The sequence below is a fragment of the Grampus griseus genome (assembly GCF_964374135.1).
Source record: "Grampus griseus genome assembly, chromosome: 2".
Lineage (NCBI taxonomy): Eukaryota > Metazoa > Chordata > Mammalia > Artiodactyla > Delphinidae > Grampus > Grampus griseus.
Genome location: NC_139018.1, coordinates 28,030,675 through 28,050,967, shown reverse-complemented (window position 1 = coordinate 28,050,967; position 20,293 = coordinate 28,030,675). Strand labels below are relative to the sequence as shown.

Below are 20,293 nucleotides of genomic sequence, written 5' to 3'. Positions count from 1 at the left end.
CCTCACCCCAAAGTGACCTCAGTCTATGAGGGTACAAGCAGCAAGGCCCTGATGAGGACGCTCGTGGGAACACACGCACGAGCACACACACGTGAGCACGCACGTGTGCAGGGAACAGCTGCAGCAACACCGGCTTCTCTTGAACCAAGTCCCCAGACAACGAGCCTTTGAGGAGGGTGCATTCCAGAGCAAGGTGGATGTGCCGGGGATCTCCCCACACCACCCCGCAACCACTGCAGCGGCCAGAGCCTGGGGAACGCAGGCTCCAGGGCAGCTAAACAACTGTGAGAAATAGAACCATTTTCCTTCCCTAAAGTCGGCCCTCCCTGTGGGCAGGATACTGCCCACCGCCAGGGTACTCAGCTGACCCAGGGTCAACAGCCTGGAAGAGCCAGGCTCCCGGAGGCCCCATGTGCTCGCCTTCCTTGAGAAGGCCCCGTGGATTCTCCTGGAAGGCACCCCTTCTCTTTCTCCTGCCTGGCTTGACCGTTGCTCCAGACGGGACTCCCCCGGTCACTAGGGGCACCCTGTGCTCTCTGCGGAATGCGGCCGGGGCCGCTGACCCCGGCGGGAGTTCACTGGACACTGTGCATCCGGTGGGAGAGCCCTGGAGTTGGCTCTGGCCACCCACACCTCATGGGGCTGTTGCAGGTACCTGACGGGGCCGGGGTCACCAGCACATCGGTGGGGGCGGTCACTTGCTCTTCTGCCTGGGCCTCCAGGATCCCCTGTCCAGGCAGTGGCGGCGTTGGTCTTTCTGTGGCGTCTCCTGCGGAGGGGAAAGGGGCGGGGGGAGCGAGTGGGCCTCAGCCCCTTGACTGCCCGCTTTCCCACCCCCTGGACAACATCCCCTGCAGAGGTGCAGTGCCCTGTCCTCCTCCCTGCCCTCCAGTCCATCGGGCTCTGAGAACAAGGGGTGGAACCTAGGGCGGGTCATCCCCCCTGCCTCTTAGTCTCCTGAAACTTAACCTGGCCCCAAACAGAGTCAGAGAATCTGAGAGCCCTGACGGGGCTTAGAGCACATCTGGTCTCCTGGCTCCACTCCGCAGGGAAGGAGGTGGAGGCTCGTGGGAATGGCCACTTGTCCAAGGCCGATAGCTTGTTGGGGATGGAGCCGTAGCCCGGGTCTCCTGACTCCTACTTCAGCACTCTCCTTCTGTCTGCAGAGTTCTTTACAGTTTACAGAGCTCTGCCTGGACCACCAGTGTCTCATCTGCCTTAAGAGGCAGGCATTCGTGTCCACATCATAGTAGAGGAAGCTGAAGCCGACTTCTGAACAGTGCCCTGTCTGCAGCCCCAGGGACCGGCAAGCTGGGCTCTGTGGAGCTCTAATCATTTCCTGAGGGAAGACAGGCTGGGGGCAGAGCTCTGGGTACCTGACCCGCCCCTGCTTCAGCCAGACCTTCCTCTTTGGTCTTGTTTATTTGCTGACCAGCACCATGAAGGGCAGAAAGAGTGTCGTGGCTGCGGAGGTATTTGTAAGGCATCGCGGTGCCTTTCACTGACCTATAACACCTTCCGCAGACAGAGCTCCCAGGAAAACTGATCACACGTCTCATCATCTATAACCTCAGCTGATTTGAGCCTTGCACCAGCTCCCGGGTACTATCTCCACTCCTAGATTAAGGTCTCTCCTTCCCTCCCTTTGTTTGCTGGGCACCACTAGGAGGAGGCACTCACCTGGGACCCAGGCAGATAGCTGGGTAACACTGGTTGTGACCTGCACAGAAACGGGAGGAGGTCACTGTTGGCTTCCCTGTCACCCCCATGATGTGCTTCCTTCCTCCACACTCACCCCTGCTTCCAGGCTCCCCGTCCAACTAACTCCCTCTTTCAGTCTTTCATTCATTCCAGGTGTTGATGAGTTCTTACTGCACCCTGGCATTCTGCCAGGCACTTTATGTCTACTGTCTTAATGAATCTTCTCAACTATCCTCTGGTAGAAGGCTGTGATGATCAAAGGAGCCGATGTACGGAATGGGCCAGCTCAGCGTTACAGCAACAAGTATCGTATCAGTGCTATGATCTCCACATCTCAGACAGCAGCAGAAGCTTTAGACGTTAACCAGTCTACCGAGGGTCACAGGGCCAGTGTGGTGAAGCTGGGACCCCAGGCCACACCTGGTGTCTCTCACCATAGCCCAGGGACAGAGGTAGAGGAGCTGTGGGGAGCAGGGGAAAGAAAAATGGGCAGGGGATGGCAGAGGGCCAGGAGCACGGCTGGGGCTGGGAGGACACGGAAGAACTTTGGTCTGGGAGACAATGCATGCTTCTCCAGGGAGAGAAGAAGCTCCCTGGGGAAACAATATTTGCGGAGAGTCAGGGATGCAGGTTGGAGGGGCCAAGGGATAGGGTAGGGATTGGCAGACTGATGAGGGAAGAAGCAGCTTCACTCTTCTGGAATGTTTTTCTAGGAGGACACTCAGTTCGTTACAGGGAAATCCTGGGCTCAGGAGAGGGGGTGGGATCCCCCTTTCTCAATGAAGTGGTTTGAGGCTATTCACAGCTCTGCTTCTACTTCCCCACGAGCCACTCACAGAGGAGACCTGAGACCTTAAGCAAGTCAGGCTCAGAAAGTGCTGAATCCGGAATTAATCTGGAACCAGTTCTAGACCTCATCTGCTGTGATGAAAGCCTGAGTGACAGCCAGGACTAACAGGACACGTTCCTGCTTCCTTTCTGAAGGGGGCCCCAGAGCTTCCCGAATGAGAGTACTTGCACAGCAGCTGCTGGAAAAACAGGAGCTGTTGTTATTACTTCCTTTAGGGTAAAACTGGGTCTTTGGCTCAACTCTCCCACCACGGCTTCTCTGCAAGTAAAATCCTACGTACACCCCATCTTTCTCCCCTCCCTCCCTCACGGGACGCTGCCCTGCGGCCTCAGTGCTACCACGTCCTGCTCTCTGCCACCCTTGCGCGACTTGCTGGTGGGAGGACTCGCTTACCTGGCCAGCCTGAGAGTCACCTGGGAAGGAAAGGTGAGAGCGTGAGCTCAGGGAGGAGGGTCTGGCTGCCTTCTCCCTCCCACCCACGGCCAGGGCTGGTTCAGTCCGTGACCTCCTGACCTCGTCCCCCGCAGGCTCAGTGGTAGAGAGAGCCCAGACCCTTCTTACCTGCCTCTGCCCCTGCCACCCTTCTGGCACTGGCCAGCCCAGATCCCAGAATCCCAGGTCTGGAAGGCCTACAAAGCGGTCAGTTGGTGAGAGGAAACCTCCGGGGCTCCTTTGATGCCCCCGGTGACAGGAGTCCCACCCGCTCCGGGCCAGTCCACCCCATGGGTGGACTGCCACCCCATCCTCGCTGCAACCCTCCTTGCACTGCCACCTCCTCCCTCCCCACCACATCGGGTCACTCCGCCCCTGCCCCAGGCTACAGGCCAGGGCAACAGTTCTAGGAAGGGGAGGAGTTGCTCCTGGCCTGGCCAGTGTCTGGTTTCCATGATGACTGGGGCTCTGCCTGACTTCCGTGTCTGTCTGTTCCCAATTCCTGGAGCACTTTGGCCATCACTTAGTTCTCCTGGTCCTCATATGTCCTTGGCCTCCTGCACCCTGTGCTACCAGTAACCCGGGCTTGCCTTCTGCGTGGTTTCCCAGGGCACCTGCCGGGGTGCCTAGAGTCCAGTCTCTTTCCAGCCCCACGCCTCCTGGGCCCAAGGCGATTGAGCTGGAGCCAGTGCTCTGACTCTAAGGCCATGGGAGGGGATATAAAGCCCCCAGATTCCCCAGGATCCACCTGCCGACGCTTCAGGCTTGGCAGCGAGCACCAGCCCCAGAAGCTGCGTGGCCGGGGGCCAGGGATGGAAAGGCCTGGTCAGCTGGAGTGGAGGATGCGGCGGGCCTCTCCCACCCCCAGCAGCAGCTCCCTGGGACATGGGTACCTCTTGACCCTATATAGGAGAAAGAGGAGGTGAGGCCATGTCATCAGGCCAGGCCATGAGAGCACGTTCCCAGGGCTGTGCTGCTGCTCTGAACTCCTTTTTCTAATGCCCCAGAGATGGAATGCCATGGGTCCAGTGGCTCTTTGAGGTGCTGTAACCCGAGGGGAGGGGGAACCTCTCAGGCATCTTCCCCAACCCAGATACCTTTGTCAGGGATGGTCCTGGCCTCCAGCCAGGTGCCGGTGGCCTCCTGGAGTGGTTGCCTCTCTGCTGGTCTGGGCAGGGTCCCATTGCTCTTCTGCCCCTGTCGCCTTGAGGGCCTGGTCAGTTCCTCCTCCTCAGCTTTCCTCATGGACAGACGGATGTCTGAGCTTGAGTAGGTGTAGCCGTGGCCGGCAGGGCAGATCTCTTTGAAGGCCTCTGCAAGTTCAACAGTCAGTGGACAAGCTGAGGGGTGCTGCTCCCGCAGGAACCCAGGGCCCTCCTTTCCCTGCCTTTTGAGGGACAGGGCAACTGTGGCAGCAAGGAGGGAGGGGCCCCAGGTTGGGTTAAGGAGTTGAACAGGAAGGAAAATTAAGAGTCTTCTGGCCTGACGTTAGGTCAGGTAGGGGAAACTGGCCACTGGCTTGGAGGAAGCCCTTCGGCGGCCGGGGCTGAGATGAGGACAGAGGGTTACCTGTGCCAGGCAGGGGGCACTCCTCACACTTGCTGCCCCAGGCTTTGCCCACTCGGCTGCAGCAGCATATCTGCTTGGTGATCTGCTGGGCCAAAGGCAGGGTGCAGGTGCCGGGCCCCAGCAACCGGTAGCACAGCCCCTGCTGCATGGAGATGGCCTTGTCCGCTGCAACAGACACGGCAGGTGGGGATGGGCAGGTGGCCAGCGGGAGGGGAAAGGCAGTGGGTGGAGGAGTGACTGGCCACGTGCGTTCAGATTGGCTTGGCCTGCATCTCAGTGTAGAAGTTGGGGCCCTGAAAATGCTCACAGAACATTAGGAAGAGGAGCTGCAGGAATGCTTTTAGCACCTCCTCGTGTTATCTGTTTGAGGCGACCCTTGACTCTCACCCTCATGTGGGGAAGCTAAGAGCAGGAAATGTGGATGTCTCTGCTTGTCTCCAGATTCTGAGTCTATACGTGTTTACAAAAGCCCATCCTGGGGAGCACGAGGGAGGAGCAGTGTGCTCTGAGGGCCACAGTCTCCCTGGGGAGATGAGACGAGGCGAGAACCACAGGCCTGATGGGGAGCTTGGAGGACCAGGCCCTGTCTTGGTCGTCTTTGCAGCCCAGACACCCTGGGCAATGTCGGGCGCATGTAGATACTCAGTAAATACTCTCTAGATTGATGGCTGCCTGGCTGGAGCCATGAATCAAAATCCCATGGACTGCAGTGAGTGTAAGCCATGCTGGGTTTAGAAAATAACAACACCAAGGGCCAACCCTGCCTCCCTGCATGAAGGGTCTCTATCCAGAACTAATAAATAAGTCACCATGAACTCTTCCTGAGAGTGGCCAGATGGGTTCTCCCCATTCTGGGTCCCCTCGTTCTCTGCTGTCCCTTTAAGGCTCTTACTACCTAAGGCTCTTACTACCTCCTTGCCCTGGGGATGCTGGGTCCAGTCTTTCCCTCACATGGGTGCTCCCTCTGGGTGGTGCTGGAGTCTGTTCATCTTGTGGCCTCCCCAGACCCAGTACCTGGCGGTTCACAAACTGAGGGCTTGGCCGGCCACAGGGAACTCTCCTGAGCCCTGGGTGGCCCACCTGACCTGGGTGGCTACTTTGCAGAGGCCAGTCGGGACTGGTTTTATTCAGTACTGGTCAGGCCTCCCTGGTCTGGCTGTGCCGTCAGCTCTGCCATGGGGAGTGGTGGGTGGAGGGGGGCACTGCCAGCCTGGGCCTCTCCCAGCTGGAAACCACAGAGGTCACTGGAAACAGCTGCCTGGGTGTTCACACATGCACACACATGGACACGATGCTGATACGACTAGTGACATGTACGCGCTCACGGACACACGGGGACCGCAGGATTACGGAAAGGCCCCGGGGCCGGCAGCAGTGCTGCTCCTGTTATGGGCAGGCTCCTTAAGAAAGGTCTGCAGTGAAAGGACCAGGCTGCTAAGCTCAGGCACTGGAAGAGGCAGCCACAGCTCAGCCAGACGTCACAGCAGGGACAACACACATCCTCCCAAAGCAGATGAGGCAACAGATGGGACAGTAATGATGAGAGAAAAAACAGAGGAGGTAGAAAATCCCAAACTGCAAAGCCCTCAAAGAAATACATAAAGAAAACAGAGAAGCAGTGACTGTCTCCATCCCAGCAGGATGAGGGATCAGGTTTGGTACTTAGGGCCCAGTTCCAGGTGAGGAGCAGCCCCTGGACCCTGCGATAGGGTCTAGGGGCACTTCTGCTCTCAGTCTGGCCCGTGGACCTTGAGGGTCCCATCTCGCGTCTCAGCGTCCCCACCCTGGGTCCCACCTGCACTCACACACACAGCGACTCCTGGATGGATCCAGCAGGAGGCCGGGTCTGCAGGTGCACAGGTAGCTGCCCCTGGTGTTCACGCAATCCGAGTCCTCGCACAGGCCCAGGGTCAGGCACTCGTTGATATCTGCAGGGTTGGCGGAGATGACCAAGCGCCCCCCGACCCAGGCCTGATGGAGGGGAGGGGTCGGGGCAGAGTTCTCCTATGATTCTCCAAATAGAAGGACAGCAATAAGAGAGCTGCCGTTTACTAAGTGTGATCCCTCTCTCTGGGCCTCAGTTTCTTATTTGTAAAGTGGGGATAATAATAGTAACGACGATGTAGTCCTGTTAGGGGGATAAAATGAGATAAAAATTGCAAATCGCTGGGTCCAGGAACTGGTAATAATGGTCATAATATTAAGAGCTAATGTTTATTGAGTGCCTCGTGCCAGGTAGTATGCCAGGTGGATTGCATATGATACCTTATTTAATTCTCACAGTTTTATCAGGTAGGTCCACACAGCCTCATTTTGTAAGTGAGGAGTAACTTGCCCAAAGTCACTCAACTAGTAAGCAGCATCCTGGGATGTAACAGGGGGAGTAGATGAGGGCAGAGTTTGAGCTGGAGGGTGGAGAACAGGCTGCCCAGTCCCTCCTATTCAGTCTTCCTTGAGAGACCCTGAAGCATCTCTGCGGGACCCAAGATCCAGGGACCATGTCCACAGCGAGAAGCTGCAGGATGGAGGGGCCCCAGCAAGGACGAGGAGGCGGGAGGATGGAGGCAGGTGCTGGGAGGTGGAGCAGAGGTTTAAGAGGACAGGGGAAATCACAGTGCTCACACTCTGAGCTCCAAGAAGTCAGGGGCCCTCTTAGCGATGGCACCTTTGCTGCTGATGGTGAGCATGGAAGATCTGTGATGGCCGCCCACCTCCAGTGCCAGGAGATAACACATGGCAGCCCAGTGTCACCAGGGCCGCCTGCTCATTCACAGGCTTTGGGGAAATCGGCACTGAGTACAGGAGTAAAGGGGCTGCAGGATGACTCAGCTTGGGCACCAAGGGGAACCACTACTTAGCAGGATGTTCTATTGGGAGGGAGAGCTGGGACGGGGAACTGATCCGTTTGCCTCCAGTTTATGGCCAGAGTGATGTCTAAACTCAAATCTGACTTGCCTCCTGTCTGCTTGAGAAGCTTCTGGGCTCCCCCTCACCTCCTAGAGGGAGCTTCTAAACCCTCACCTGGTATCCAATGTCCTCCACCATTTTCCAAAAACCTGTGTGTGGGCCGGTGGCTCTGATGAGACCCTGGGATGCACTTGTTATCTCCTGTGGGTGCACTGGCTGTACTCCAGCCGGCCCAAACTGCTCCTTCGCTCATACTCGTCCCTCGGCCTGGAATGCCCGCATCCCCTTCTAGCTGGCCAACTCCATTCATTTTTTAAGTCTAGGTCAGGTATCACCTGAAACCTTCCCTGATCCTCCAGTCTGGGAAGGGGCCCCACCATAGGATCCCATAGCACCCAGTGCCTCTTTCTATCGAGAGCACTTCTCTCATAGCGTGTAATTGTTAAGGCATCTGTCTTCACCTGGGGCAGCAGCTGTGTCTCATCCATCACTGTGAACTAACACCTAGCACAGTGTATGCAGATCATAGCAATACCCCAAAATTAGCCTGTGGAAGTAGGAGAGAAGGATGGAGAGAGGAGGGATGGTGCCTGCAGGTGCAGAGATGAGCGGGTCCCATCCCAGACAGGGAGACCACAGCCACAGACATGGGAAGGGGGAGGTTTCAGGGGCAGGGCCTCCTGGGGAGGGCACCTTGGCATCCTGAATTCTGTGGGCTTGGTGGAGGAAGGACAGAGAGCACATTCGAGATCCTGGGAATAACTTTAACACTGCAGACTAGGAAACCTGCCAGGTGGAGAGGCCACTGAGGACAGTTTAGATACGAGCAGCCCCATCGCACTCTCTAAGGGCAAAAATACCAACTTCTCCCCACACCCACTGTCCGTGAGGTCCTTGCCTCATTGTCCTGGAGGGAGGCTAAGCCTGGGCTCGGCTGGGTCAGAGGTCTTCCCTTTTTCCGGGTCCAAGCCCCTGTTCTTATCCATGGGCCAGAAATCCCCACAGGCAGATAGCTCAGCCGCCCCAGACTCCTCTCTCCTGAAGCCTCCACGGGGAGGGGACCTAGGAGACCATCTGGGTCAATCCCGTCTCTAACCTAGCTTCAAGCAAAGTGAACTGCACAGACAGCGATTTGTCCAGTTCCCAAAGCTCCCCAAAGGGGCAGCTGCCTCAACCCCAGGAGCCTCCCACTGGCTGGAAGGCCCAGCTCATATCTCACCTATTGCCAGGTCCACAGCCAACAAGGGCTCCCTGCTCAGAGCCATGGCTGAGCTCCCCCCTGCCCACTCTTCTGTCCTGAGGTGTCCCTGGGCCTTGCCCCTCTGGGGGCCTCTAATGCAGAGCACCTGGGCCTCAGCTGGCCTTACAGAGCCTACCAGCCAGGCCAGCAAGGCCAAGGACTGTGCTTTATGGTCCCCCTCCCCCACTCCCCCTCCATCCCCTCCACCTGTGCCCTCCCCGCTCCGCTGCGGGAAGGAGGCCTGAGCAGCTGAGGTGCTTTGCTGGGAAGAGTCCATAGTGGTCCCCACCAACTCAGACTGACTTGATCTCCCACCCTGGAGTTAAAAGTCTTCCCATTCCAGGGAGAGCAGCCCAGGAGGTGAGTGGATGTGCGGGGACCGTGGAGCACCTTGAGATAGAGCACAACACAGCCCTACAGAGTCACACACCCAGATCTGGGTGGGGGTGGGTAGAGATGGGGAGGAGGGGAGGGCTTGGCTCCCAGGCGCTTTCTCAGCTGCACCATCACTATCCTCTGACTTCCTTGGGCCCCTGGAAGCAGCAGCCCCCATAGCTCCCCCAAGCTGGGGCTTAGAGGTGCCCAGTGGAGACCACTCAGACAGTGGCAGCTGCTCCTTCTATCTGGGGATGTGGGAGTCTCCCCGCATCATCAAGCCTCTGTTATTTCTGCTCCCCAAGCCCAGCCCTGTCCCTGGTTATTCTTACCTTGGCAGTGAGTGAGGTTCAGTCTCTTGTACCCCTGGGGACACTCCAACTGGCCATTTTCAATCACTGGGAAGGCTAAGGATTGAGGATACAGACAGGTTTCACTGGAGGGCCCTTGGGCTCCTCTGTCACCCATGCTGGGAAGTGGGGTGCAGTCTGGATGTCCCACTCTGCAGCTGTGAGGCCCCATCCCCCCAAGCCATTGCCCTGGGTGGCTGCACCTCCTTAGCTGAACTCCCTTCCCTGGCTCTCACCAGGCTACTCTCAGCCCACTTGCTATTACTAAAAATGATACCTAGTGACTATATATCTTGTATATATAGTTATAATAATATAGTCATATAGTTATTAGATACAGTATATATTATATGATATCAATGTTATACAATATAACATGTGATTGAACAAATTTGTGTGTTTTGTTTTTTTTACTTTTTGTTTTTGAAGTAATTATGGATTTGCAGGAAGTTGCAAAAAATAGTACAGTGAGGTCCTGTGCTTCCATCACCCACTTTCTCCCAATGTGCATCTTACACAACTCTAGTTGTTTTGTTAGTTTTTAAACATCTGAATATGACAATTCACAGTCTGGTTCTAAGTTCAGTTTATTCTGATACTTGGTTTGAGTGCCACCCTAGCTGACAAAGCCCCCCGATCCTGGAAGAAGCTCACCGTCGATTGCACTTATAAATCCATGATATCCATTCACTCACATTCACCAACCATGGGATGTTGTTGTTGAAATTTGGTTAGTAATTTTCACGTTCCCTGAGGTCAGTTAGTTGTTTTTACAAAGTCAAAAAGAGTTAGAATATCCCAGTTCTTGAGTTTTTCAAGTATGCAAGTGGAGAGGATTTATAGCAGCAAATTACAGGATGATGGAATTTTTTCCAAACATTCATTTTCAAAAGGCTCTGTCCCACCACAACTTCCTTGAAAAGCAGCCCCGCTTAAAGTTTATAACAAAACTGGGCAGTGGTCTGAGTCCAGACGGGCCAATAATGCAATAACTGTCAGTATTTTGGTGCTGATACATGTCCTATCTTGATTTCACACCATTCCTCTTGCTTTAAAGAGAGAGAGAGAGAGAGAGAGAGAGAAAGTGTGCTTAAAAACAAAAACAAACAAAGAAACAAAAACAACTGACGTTCAGTAAAAACAGGGAAAACATCTCCACTACCTTGGAGGGACAGACTCGTATGTCAACCTCCAAAGAAGTGCTTTGAAGGTGTTTTTTTTTTTGAAGATGTTTTTTCTTGAAAAGTGCTAGCAGGTAGTATACTATTGACAGCTACCTGTGATCACAGAAAAAGGCAGCAAATGTGGAACACCCATCTTTTTGTTTAAAAAAAATGAAGAAGGACTGCTTTTTCAGTTTGATGATTCCTTTGCCAAGACATAGCCAGTAATTCTCAAGGGGCACAGGCATTTCCACAGACACTATGAAGCTCCGTAAAGATACCTTTATACTTTAAAGATCTTGTTTTATGAAGTTAACCGCATGATGACTTCCTGTGACAGCTTGTCTTCTCCCAGCTTTGACTTCTTTGTGGCAAAACCTTGGCTATGAAGGGTACGGGGAGGGGACTTTCCAGTTAGCATTCCCCAGCTCCATTGCCTTGCTGATCCTAACATCAGCCGCTGTACTTATAGAGTTATTGGGTAAACCTTATTTTTATCCAAGAAGTCATTTACTGTGGAGAATATAGGTCTTCTATCTTCTAAACAGGTTCAACCTTTAGTGGCTTATGCAATAGATAGTTCTTCATATATTTTATTGCTGAAATAGATTCTTGCAAATACCAAGAGACATGTTAATAATACCTATACCTTCATCCAGTTATACAGCAAAATGTGAGTGTCTCAGTGTTTTAAAATGTTTTCTTTTTTTTTTTTTGAACATTTATCTGTTTATTTATTTGGCTGCATCGGGTCTTAGTTGGGGCACATGGGATCTTTGTTGCCACGTGCGAGATATTCGTTGTGGCATGCAGGATCTTTAGTTGTGGCATTCATGCGGGATCCAGTTCCCTGACCAGGGATCGAACCTGGGCCCCTTGCATTGGAAGCGGAGTCTTAGCCACCGGACTGCCAGGGAAGTTTCTAAAATGTTTTTCTAATCAAGATAGCTTTTACTCTGTCATTAGCTGTTATCTCTGGGCACATTATACACTGAAGGCAAAGTCTGGTATTAACGATAGTAGATATAAGCTGTATTTTTTTTAAGCTGTATTTTATATAGACTTCTTGATCATTTGACTCCTGGGGTCCATTTTGGGTCCCATCTGAGAGGTCATCATTATTTTTACCTCGGAATATGGCCGATTACGTGTCAGAGGAGAAGTGTCAGCATTGCATTTTTAAAGGATCGCTTAGGATTATTCATATTATTTTATTTTATTTACTTATTTTTTAAAAGAGGATTTTTAAATAATTAATTAAGTTTTGGCTGCGTTGGGTCTTCGTTGCTGCATGCGGGCCTTCTTTAGTTGTGGCGAGCGGGGGTGACTCTTTGTTGCGGTGTGCGGGCTTCTCACTGCGGCGGCTTCTCTTGTTGTGGAGCACAGGTTCCAGGTGCGCAGGCTCAGTAGTTGTGGCTTGCTGGCTCTAGAGCGCAGGCTCAGGAGTTGTGGCGCACGGGCTTAGTTGCTCCGCGGCATGTGGGATCTTCCTGGACCAGGGCTCGAACTTATGTCCCCTGCATTGGCAGGCGGATTCTTAACCACTGAGCCACCAGGGAAGCCCCTCATATTATTTTAAATCCTGTTTCTCTGCAAGAATTTTTTAGAGTCCTTTCTCCACTTGGTGAGGGCTGCTTTATTTAAAACTAGACAACCTAACTGAAGAACCCCACAAACAGAGCATTGTCGTGCATTACATGTTGTGATACCAAAGACAAACATGAGGAGGTGCCGTGTTTCCCTGGAAGCCCCACACTTCCCTGAGGACACTTGCAACAGTCTGACATAGAGATCAAGTGAGGACATAAATGAGTAAAGCTTCATTTTTTTTTTTTAAGATTAAAGAACTGTAAATTGAAGTTGTAATTTTTTCTTTTTTGCCACAGATGGTATTCCCCAGGGTTTGCATGTTCTTCCACATGGGAACTAGGCTTCAGCCTAAAAGGCCGCTGTGTGGCGATAAGTGAGTATTCTGAAAATGCTGACATTGAGAAAAAGGATGGGGTGAGGCCAGGAAATGTGAGCGCCTGGCCCGGGGCCTGGTGGCATGAACTGAAGACCGGGAGGAAGAAAGAAAGAGGGGAAGTTGTTTGGAGAAACTCAGAAAGCAAGCTGATTAGATGCAGGCGCGGAAGGTGGGAAGGAATATCTTGAGGCTGATGCCGGGGGCCGGGAGAACTGAGACAAGGGGACATCTGGACAGGGCTTCGGAGGCCTGAGGCCTTTGGTGCGTATTGTCCTGTCTGTTTCTCCTGTCTGTTTCCTGTCTGTTTCACAGGTTAGGAAGGAAGGTGAAGCTCAGAGGGGGCCTAGTCGGGGTTGCAACCAAGCTTCTGGCTGCCAAGGGCATGTCCCTCCTACAGCCAGAGAGGAAGGGAGGGGGGAGCCAGGAGGCCAGGGCAGCACGGTGGTGTAGGCAGAAGGACCTTGCTTCTTTACGGAGCAGGAGAGGGGTGGCAGAGAGCTGGGATCACAGCAAGGCTGGGCACCAGCTGTGGCACCTGCAGGGTACCCCGAGAAGCTGAGCAATGTGTGAACTAAGAGGAGTGGGGCTCATCCGTTAGTCTGGAAACATGCGCTTTTTCTAGAGGGTGATTTCCTCCTGAGAGGACTCTGCCTTCTCACTGGCCTGAAGAGAAACTGTCGGCTGGACAGCCCTTGGTGAGGGCAGACTTCTAGAGAGAAAGAAGTGTCAAAACCAGCGTTCCTCGTGAGACACCCATTTTTGCCAGCACCCTGCACCCCACCCACCCTGAACCAGGGCCCTCAGCCCCCTTCCTCAAACCTCACAGAGGCCTCCTATAGGGGGCTGGATCCCAGCTTCTGTAAGACCAAGTGCAGCAGCCAATCCAGAAAAATCTGCTTATATCTCTTTGGGGGAAAGAAAGTCGAAGTTGAGATGAGCACACGGAAGGGAGAAACCTTGGCTTGGGGTGAGAATTCAGCACTCACCCACGGCTCTGAGCGAGATTTCGGCAGTGATGGGGGAGGGCGGGTATCACCAGACGCACCTCCCAAGTGCTCCCAGCACACGTAGGCCTTCCCTTGCTGTAATGCTTAATGGACTGTGCTGTGGCTGCCTGTTTGTTTGTCCATCTCCCCTGCTAGTGCATAAGCTCTGTGAGGACAGGGACCTTGCCTTCTTTGTCATTGCTATGTCTCTGGAGTCAAGCACAGCACACGGAATAGTATAGGCAATCAAAATGGAATGAGTAATAATAGCAGACACTAAAATAGCTCATACTATGGGCTAGGTCCTATTATAAAGGCTTTACAGGTAATAGCTTATCTAATCCTCATAACAGGCCTTGGAGATACTAATATTATCCCCATTTTACAGATGAGCAAACTGAGGTACAGAGAGGTTAGGAAACATGCCCAAGGTCAGCCAGCTGATGGATTGAGCTGGGATTATGCACCTGCTTCCAGAGGATAAATTCTGAACTATTCCCCTCTACTGCCTACAAATAAATAAATGAACGAACGAATTCATGACGAGCCTTAGGAGTTGTCTGGGCCAAGAATCTTAGGGTCCAGAGGCCACAGGGAGATGCCTGCCCAGCAGGAAGCATATGACCCTTCCTGGGAACTCCTCCTCTCCCTTTTATAAAACAAGGAATCAGGAGAGTGAGTGGGGAAAAAAAGGCAGGGACACCCAGAAGGAGGTCAGAAGAAGTAATCAGATGCTGGGCAGGTGCTCCGTAATGTGTACAACCAAAGCGTCATGTAGAATCGGTAAAGGAAATAGTGAAGAACATGTACTCCTCCCATGGCCCCTCAGCCAGATCAAGGATAAGTCAAGGGTCAGAGAGCAGAGGACTTGTGGATCTGGAAAAAGAGAGTGGCTGATCTGGGATTCCTGTGGGTGCTTCAGAGAGGCTCTTTTGGGAAGTGGTCTTGCAGCTTTTGGACTTTGACCTGAGAAGCCAAAACAGCTGTGAGGGGTCAGCTGGACTCAACCTCAACTCCAAGGAGTCTGAACATCACCAAGTGCCTGTGAAGCACATAGGACAGACATGCATGACTTTCCTGGTCAGGAAACCTGGACCATGCGGGCCTGGAACTCAGGTCTTCTGGCCCCGGACCCCAGCCCTGTCCACTCACTGCTGCACCTTGGTTGCTCACAGATGGGGAAGGAAGCAGAGGGTCCCCTGGCTGCAGCCTGCCCCCACCCTGCGGATTCTCACCCTTGGCTGCTGGAATTCCCAAGGAGGCCTCAATGAGAGCAAACTGATTGCTGGAGACAGTTTTGGCCCTGACTCCGAGACAGAGCTCGGGGAGGAGACGGTGGAGACATATGTCTGGCCACCGGGCTGTTTACAAGCCATGCTGATCTCAATCTGTGATGACAGATGGCTGCAGCAGGGAGATGTGGAGGGTCCCTTGCCACACACCCTTCTGCCCAGAGAACAGATACACACACACACACACACACACACACACACACTGGACGAGGCTAAGTTTGATGCACAGGGGCACGTGAGCAGGCTGGAGCTGAACCCCTGATCTGTAAGCTTCAGGTGGGTAAGCTGGATAGAAACTTCGACTCCCCGGGAGCAGTGGAAAGAGTGTGGGTGCTGGGGCAGCCAGACTAGCGCCTGGTTCCTGGCTCCACTCCGACTAGCCGTGTGACCTGGGCACACTTCTTAACCTCCCTCGGTCTTAAATTTTTCACCTGTAGAAGTGGGGACAGAAACTCAGTTCGTGGGTTGTTGTGAGGATTAACTGGCTGTTTACTGAAACAACCAATGTCAGACTGAAACTAGCATAATGATAATGCCTGGCACAGTACCTGTAAGTATTCCTCAAGCCTCCCTCCCTCCCTTCCTTCCTTCCTGTCTCCCTCCCTCCCTCCCTCCCTTCCTTCCTTTCTCCCTCCCTCCCTCCTTCTCTCCCTCCCTCCCTCCCTCCCTTCCTTCCTTTCTCCCTCCCTCCCTCCCTACCCCCTTCCTTCCTTCCTTCCTCCCTCCCTCCCTTGCTTCCTTCCTTTCTCCCTCCCTCCCTTCCTCCCTCCCCCCCTTCCTTCCTTCCTTCCTTCCTCCCTCCCTCCCTCCCTTCCTTCCTTCCTTCCTTCCTTCCTTCCTTCCTTCTTTCCTTCCTTCCTTCCAGAAACACAGTTTCGAGGAAAGCAAGGTGGCCTGCTGCCCCTCACTGGCTGGAGACACTTGGGCAAGTTACTCTCTGAGCCTTGGCTTTCTTATCAGCAAATGGGGATGACTTTTCCTTTCTCAGAGGGTTACTGTGAACACTAAACAGGCGTGCAAAACCCGGAGCATGATGCTTGTCACATATTGGTAATTATAATAATGTCCATTACTCCAGATCTTCCTCCTTGGTGAAGTCCTAATGGATCCTGCAATGATTGTAGAAATGCCACCCAAAGACAGGCTCTGACTGCTTCCTCGGGAGGCTCCGGAGCCAGAGCGGGTGTCTTGGTCACCATGACCAGTGAGGTGGAGAGGGGTCTGGTCAGAGCCCTGGCTCAGACAGGCGCCGCTTCCGCCACCCTAACCCTATCCCTCCCAGGGCTCTCCAGGCCAGAGATGCCACGTGTCAGTGACACCCCTGCTAGGGTAGGGAGGGTGCTAACTGGAGCTGAGTCACAATTCCCAGGAGGCTTCGAGCCAAAGAATCACGGCTTTTATCAGCCCAACAACTGGAATTCTGAAAATCTCATTTCTTTAGGGCAGGAGACTGGGTGTCTGACCCAGAGTTACAGAGAACAGGAGCCCCACCCCGGCACAGCTGTCCCCCCAGCCGGGGTCCTCTAGCTCATTGAATGCGTAAGCCAAGAAGCAGAGGAAGGGAATTACAGAGCGATTAGAAGCAGGGCTCTGGGGTCACATAGACCTGGAGTTTCAGGCCCAATTTCTTCATCTGCAAAATGGAGATAGTAACACCCACCTAGAGATGTTGTTAAGAGGCAAGGAAATGAGAACAAACTTAGTGTGGGGCTTGGCGCGTATTACATCCTCTGAGTAAAGGGCTGCTAATGAGGACGTGATGAGAGTGATGCTGCCATGACTCGCCCTAGGGTTCTCTGCTCCAGCCTCCTCAGACATCACCTTCACATGCCCACTCTCCTCGGGGGCTGGCGTCACAGACCTACACCTGGAACACTCCTTGTGGGCAAGGGCCATGGCAAAACCCAGCCAAACCAAGGCTTTCCTTCTATTGAGAGTTTCAAATAAATGTTCAGATGTATATATAAACCTATATTCCCTCAAAAATCAATTTCCTTTCCACACACCTGTTCTTGGTAGGCATACTCCTCGTGGCAGGGAGTTCAGTACTTCTGGAAACATCCCGTTATATTGCTGGGCAGCTGCAGTTTTTAATAAGTTGTCCCTACTGCTCAGTTTCCAGTTGAGTTCTGCCTACTAGAAACATCCACACATCGGCTTTTGCCCACGCCCTGAAACCACACGGAACAAGCCTGCCCACTCCCCCAACCCCCGGATGTTTCTTTCAAAGCATCTCTGTTAATTCAGGCCTGCACTGCAGGTTGCTTCCCTGCCTGTCTGTTCAATCCAATCTTCTGGCAGGATGTTGTCCTTCATGTATACGTGGAATACAGTCCTGGGATGCACCCTCTTGACTGTAAAATCCTGGTCTAGCATCCTGATTTGTATTGTCTTCAGGTTGCCCCAACGCCCCCCTCCCCAGAATGATTAGGGAGATCCTTGTCCCCTAAGAATCAGACACACTGTGATTTGAATCCCAGCTCCCCTATCCTAGCTGTGTGACCTTGGACGAGTTCCTCAGCCCTCTCTGAGCTACATTTTTCTCCTCCGTCAAATGGGGATAAAGATCCTTAGCTTGCCACTGGTTGTGACAATGAAATGAGATCACGTAGGTGCAAAGCACGGCATAGCGTAAAACTTCAGTACCTGGCAGCTCTTATTGTTTTTAAGAGAGAAAGACGCAGAATTCCTTGAAGGGGACGAGCAAGAGAATCAGCTCTCCCTGGAGACACAGGGAGGGGCCTGGATTCTGCGGTGAACTCATCCTACGCCAGGCAGACGGAGAGATGGTCTCGTGGCAAACAGCCGGGGCCCACCACTGTGGGCTGCGCGCCGTGTGCCAGCCCAGCCTGCCCCAGCAAAGGGGCCTTGGGGTTGACACAGCTGGTGCCAAGCCAGATGGGGCAGCGGCCAACTTTCCAGTCAACCCAGATGTCTGTCTTTCTCAGATGAAAACTCAAAAATGTGGTCTCAGTCAAAGTGGCTTTTGAGAGCCGTGTGCTCTCCAGACCCTGCAGAAGCTCTGAGCTGCGACTTTTGATAACTCCCCAGGGGTCAGGAGGATGTGGCTCAGGCCAGGTTCTGGCAGGTCAGCTGCATCTGTCACTCAGAGTGAAGGGAGAAAGGTGGGGGGACCAGAGGCTGACCTAGATTGACTCTCTGAGCCGTTTCCCTAAGAAGGCACTGAGGAATTTTTCTGGAAGAAACGGGATTTGTCTGTGCCATGTAACTGAGACTTCAAGGCAGTCCTTTCCCATGTCAGAAATAGCAACACTGCAGGGACCTTCTTCAATCGTCCTGTACAGCCTCAGAAGCCAAAGCTGATTTAGCGGAAGCCATGAAGTCACGTAGTTCCCCCTGCTGTTGGCTCCATCACTCCCCTCACCCCCTGATTCTACTAGACCACCTTGTTGGGGATGACAAAGCCCTTCCCTGAGGGGCACAGCCTTATTTTATCAGAAGAGAAATAGAGGTTCAGAGGGGCAGAGCCATCAGGGCTGAGAATGTTCCAGAACTCAGGAGTATGCCTGTCTTGCCAACCATTCCCAAACCTACCCCAGCAGCTCGCCTTTTTTTCTAGAGTCTTGCACAGTAACTTGCCTGTCTTGCCTACGTAAAGAAACATTCCCCACCCCGGCCCCAGGCCTGGGACTGGAGCTAGGTATCTGGCACCCTGTCAACACAAACAAGGTTCCCCAGCATCTTGCCCCTTCTCTCTACAATGCCCAGCTGCACTTTAATGCATTTTAAATGTTTACATTGCCCTTTGCAATTTCTTGCTCAGTGTGGGGAATGCCTAACATTCCAGGGTCTGCACCCTTGTGCCCAGCTTGCTGAGGTGTGCTGAACACAGTGAGGGGTGGTACGAGCAGGGGACAGGGAGGGGGTGGGTGCTCAGCCTTGGGTGTGCTATGCTCCAGGAAATGTTCTCACTCTCTTGATCTCACCTGCCTGTGCAATTTCCTTGGGTTGTTAAGCTCTTTCCCATCTCTTTGGCCCCCTCTAATAATTCTATTTTTTAAAAATAAATTATTTATTTATTTAATTTTTGGCTGCATTGGGTCTTTGTAGTCGCGCGGGCTTTCTTTAGTTGTAGTGAGCAGGGCCTTCTCATTGCAGTGGCTTCCGTTGTTGTGGAGCACGGGCTCTAGGCGCGCAGGCTCAGTAGTTGTGCCTCGTGGCTCTAGAGTGCAGGCTCAGTAGTTGTGGCGCATGGGCTTAGTTGCTCCGCGGCATGTGGGATCTTCCCGGACCGGGGCTTGAACCCATGTCCCCTGCATTGGCAGGTGGATTCTTAACCACTGCGCCACCAGGGAAGCCCTACTCTAATAATTCTTCAGACCTCATCCTGGATGTCACCTCTACAAGAAGCTTTCCCTGATCCACAAGTTTGGGAATGGATCTCCTACCCCACGGTGTACAGATGTGCAGGTTGTGCACTGCACAAAAGCTCCACATCTAACAGAATCATTGGCATCCTGGATTTGTCCAATTATAAAGACTATTTTGAACACATGGAAGGGGCACCTTTCTCCAATTTGCACAAAGGTGGTCCCGGTTCTGCTGTCTGCGCCCCCCTCCCCCACCAGCCTGTAAGCTTGGAGAGGGGAGGCACTGTTTCTACCTCATTCTCCACTGTTAAGGCCTACACACTATGGGTACTTCAAATGGGTACTTCATCAATGAAAATATTTGCTGGCTGAGTGGAGTGTGGGATATGGAAGTCTCAAGGGTGGGTCTGACCAGGAGGAATAAAAGTGGTAAAACATCTTTGGCCTGCAGGGGGTGATGCTGAGCAGCTCCACACACTCCTCCCCATGGGGCAGTGGGTCCAGTCCCTCTTCCTTTCTTGGAGGGATACTTCTAACAGTAATTATAACAGCTACCACTTACTGACCTAATGCTAAGTACAGGTGCCATCTCATTTACTCTCCACAGGGGCCTTATGAGGCTGGCCCTATTACTGTCTCCATTTCACAGATGGGAGATGGGGCAGAGAGAGGTCAGCAGGCAGAGCTGGGACTGGTACCTGCCATGTATTGGATGCTCAAGCCTGAAAGCGTAATACTACCCTTCGGTGCTTCACCAAAAATTCTATCACACTGTGAAACTGTCCACATTTATTTTTAGTTTGGAGAATATGGTCACTGCTCCACAGCCGAGTCTGAAGTTAGGAACAGCCCTGCCATTCCCCCCTTCGGGCTGTGGGCCAGGCCCCCCACAAAGCTGACTCACTGAGTTGACTTTTTTTTTTTTTTTTTTTTTTGCGGTACGCGGGCCGCTCACTGTTGTGGCCTCTCCCGTTGCGGAGCACAGGCTCTGGACGCGCAGGCTCAGCGGCCATGGCTCACGGGCCCAGCCGCTCCGTGGCATGTGGGATCTTCCCGGACCGGGGCACGAACCCGTGTCCCCTGCATTGGCAGGCAGACTCTCAACCACTGCACCACCAGGAAAGCCCCCGA

At 53.2% G+C, this 20,293-nt stretch overlaps 1 protein-coding gene across 1 annotated transcript in view; it reads right to left on the bottom strand.

Annotated features, from left to right (window-relative positions):
- Positions 1-20,293, bottom strand: part of LTBP2 (latent transforming growth factor beta binding protein 2) — a 96,818-nt gene that overhangs the window by 23,371 nt on the left and 53,154 nt on the right. The window contains exons 9-15 of the mRNA XM_082647337.1: positions 9,407-9,481; positions 6,358-6,480; positions 4,553-4,717; positions 4,081-4,296; positions 2,945-2,964; positions 1,681-1,720; positions 656-769 (exon numbers count right to left, since the gene is read on the bottom strand). Of these exons, the coding sequence (XP_082503463.1) occupies positions 656-769; positions 1,681-1,720; positions 2,945-2,964; positions 4,081-4,296; positions 4,553-4,717; positions 6,358-6,480; positions 9,407-9,481 (753 nt within the window). The remainder of the gene's footprint in view (positions 1-655; positions 770-1,680; positions 1,721-2,944; positions 2,965-4,080; positions 4,297-4,552; positions 4,718-6,357; positions 6,481-9,406; positions 9,482-20,293) is intronic.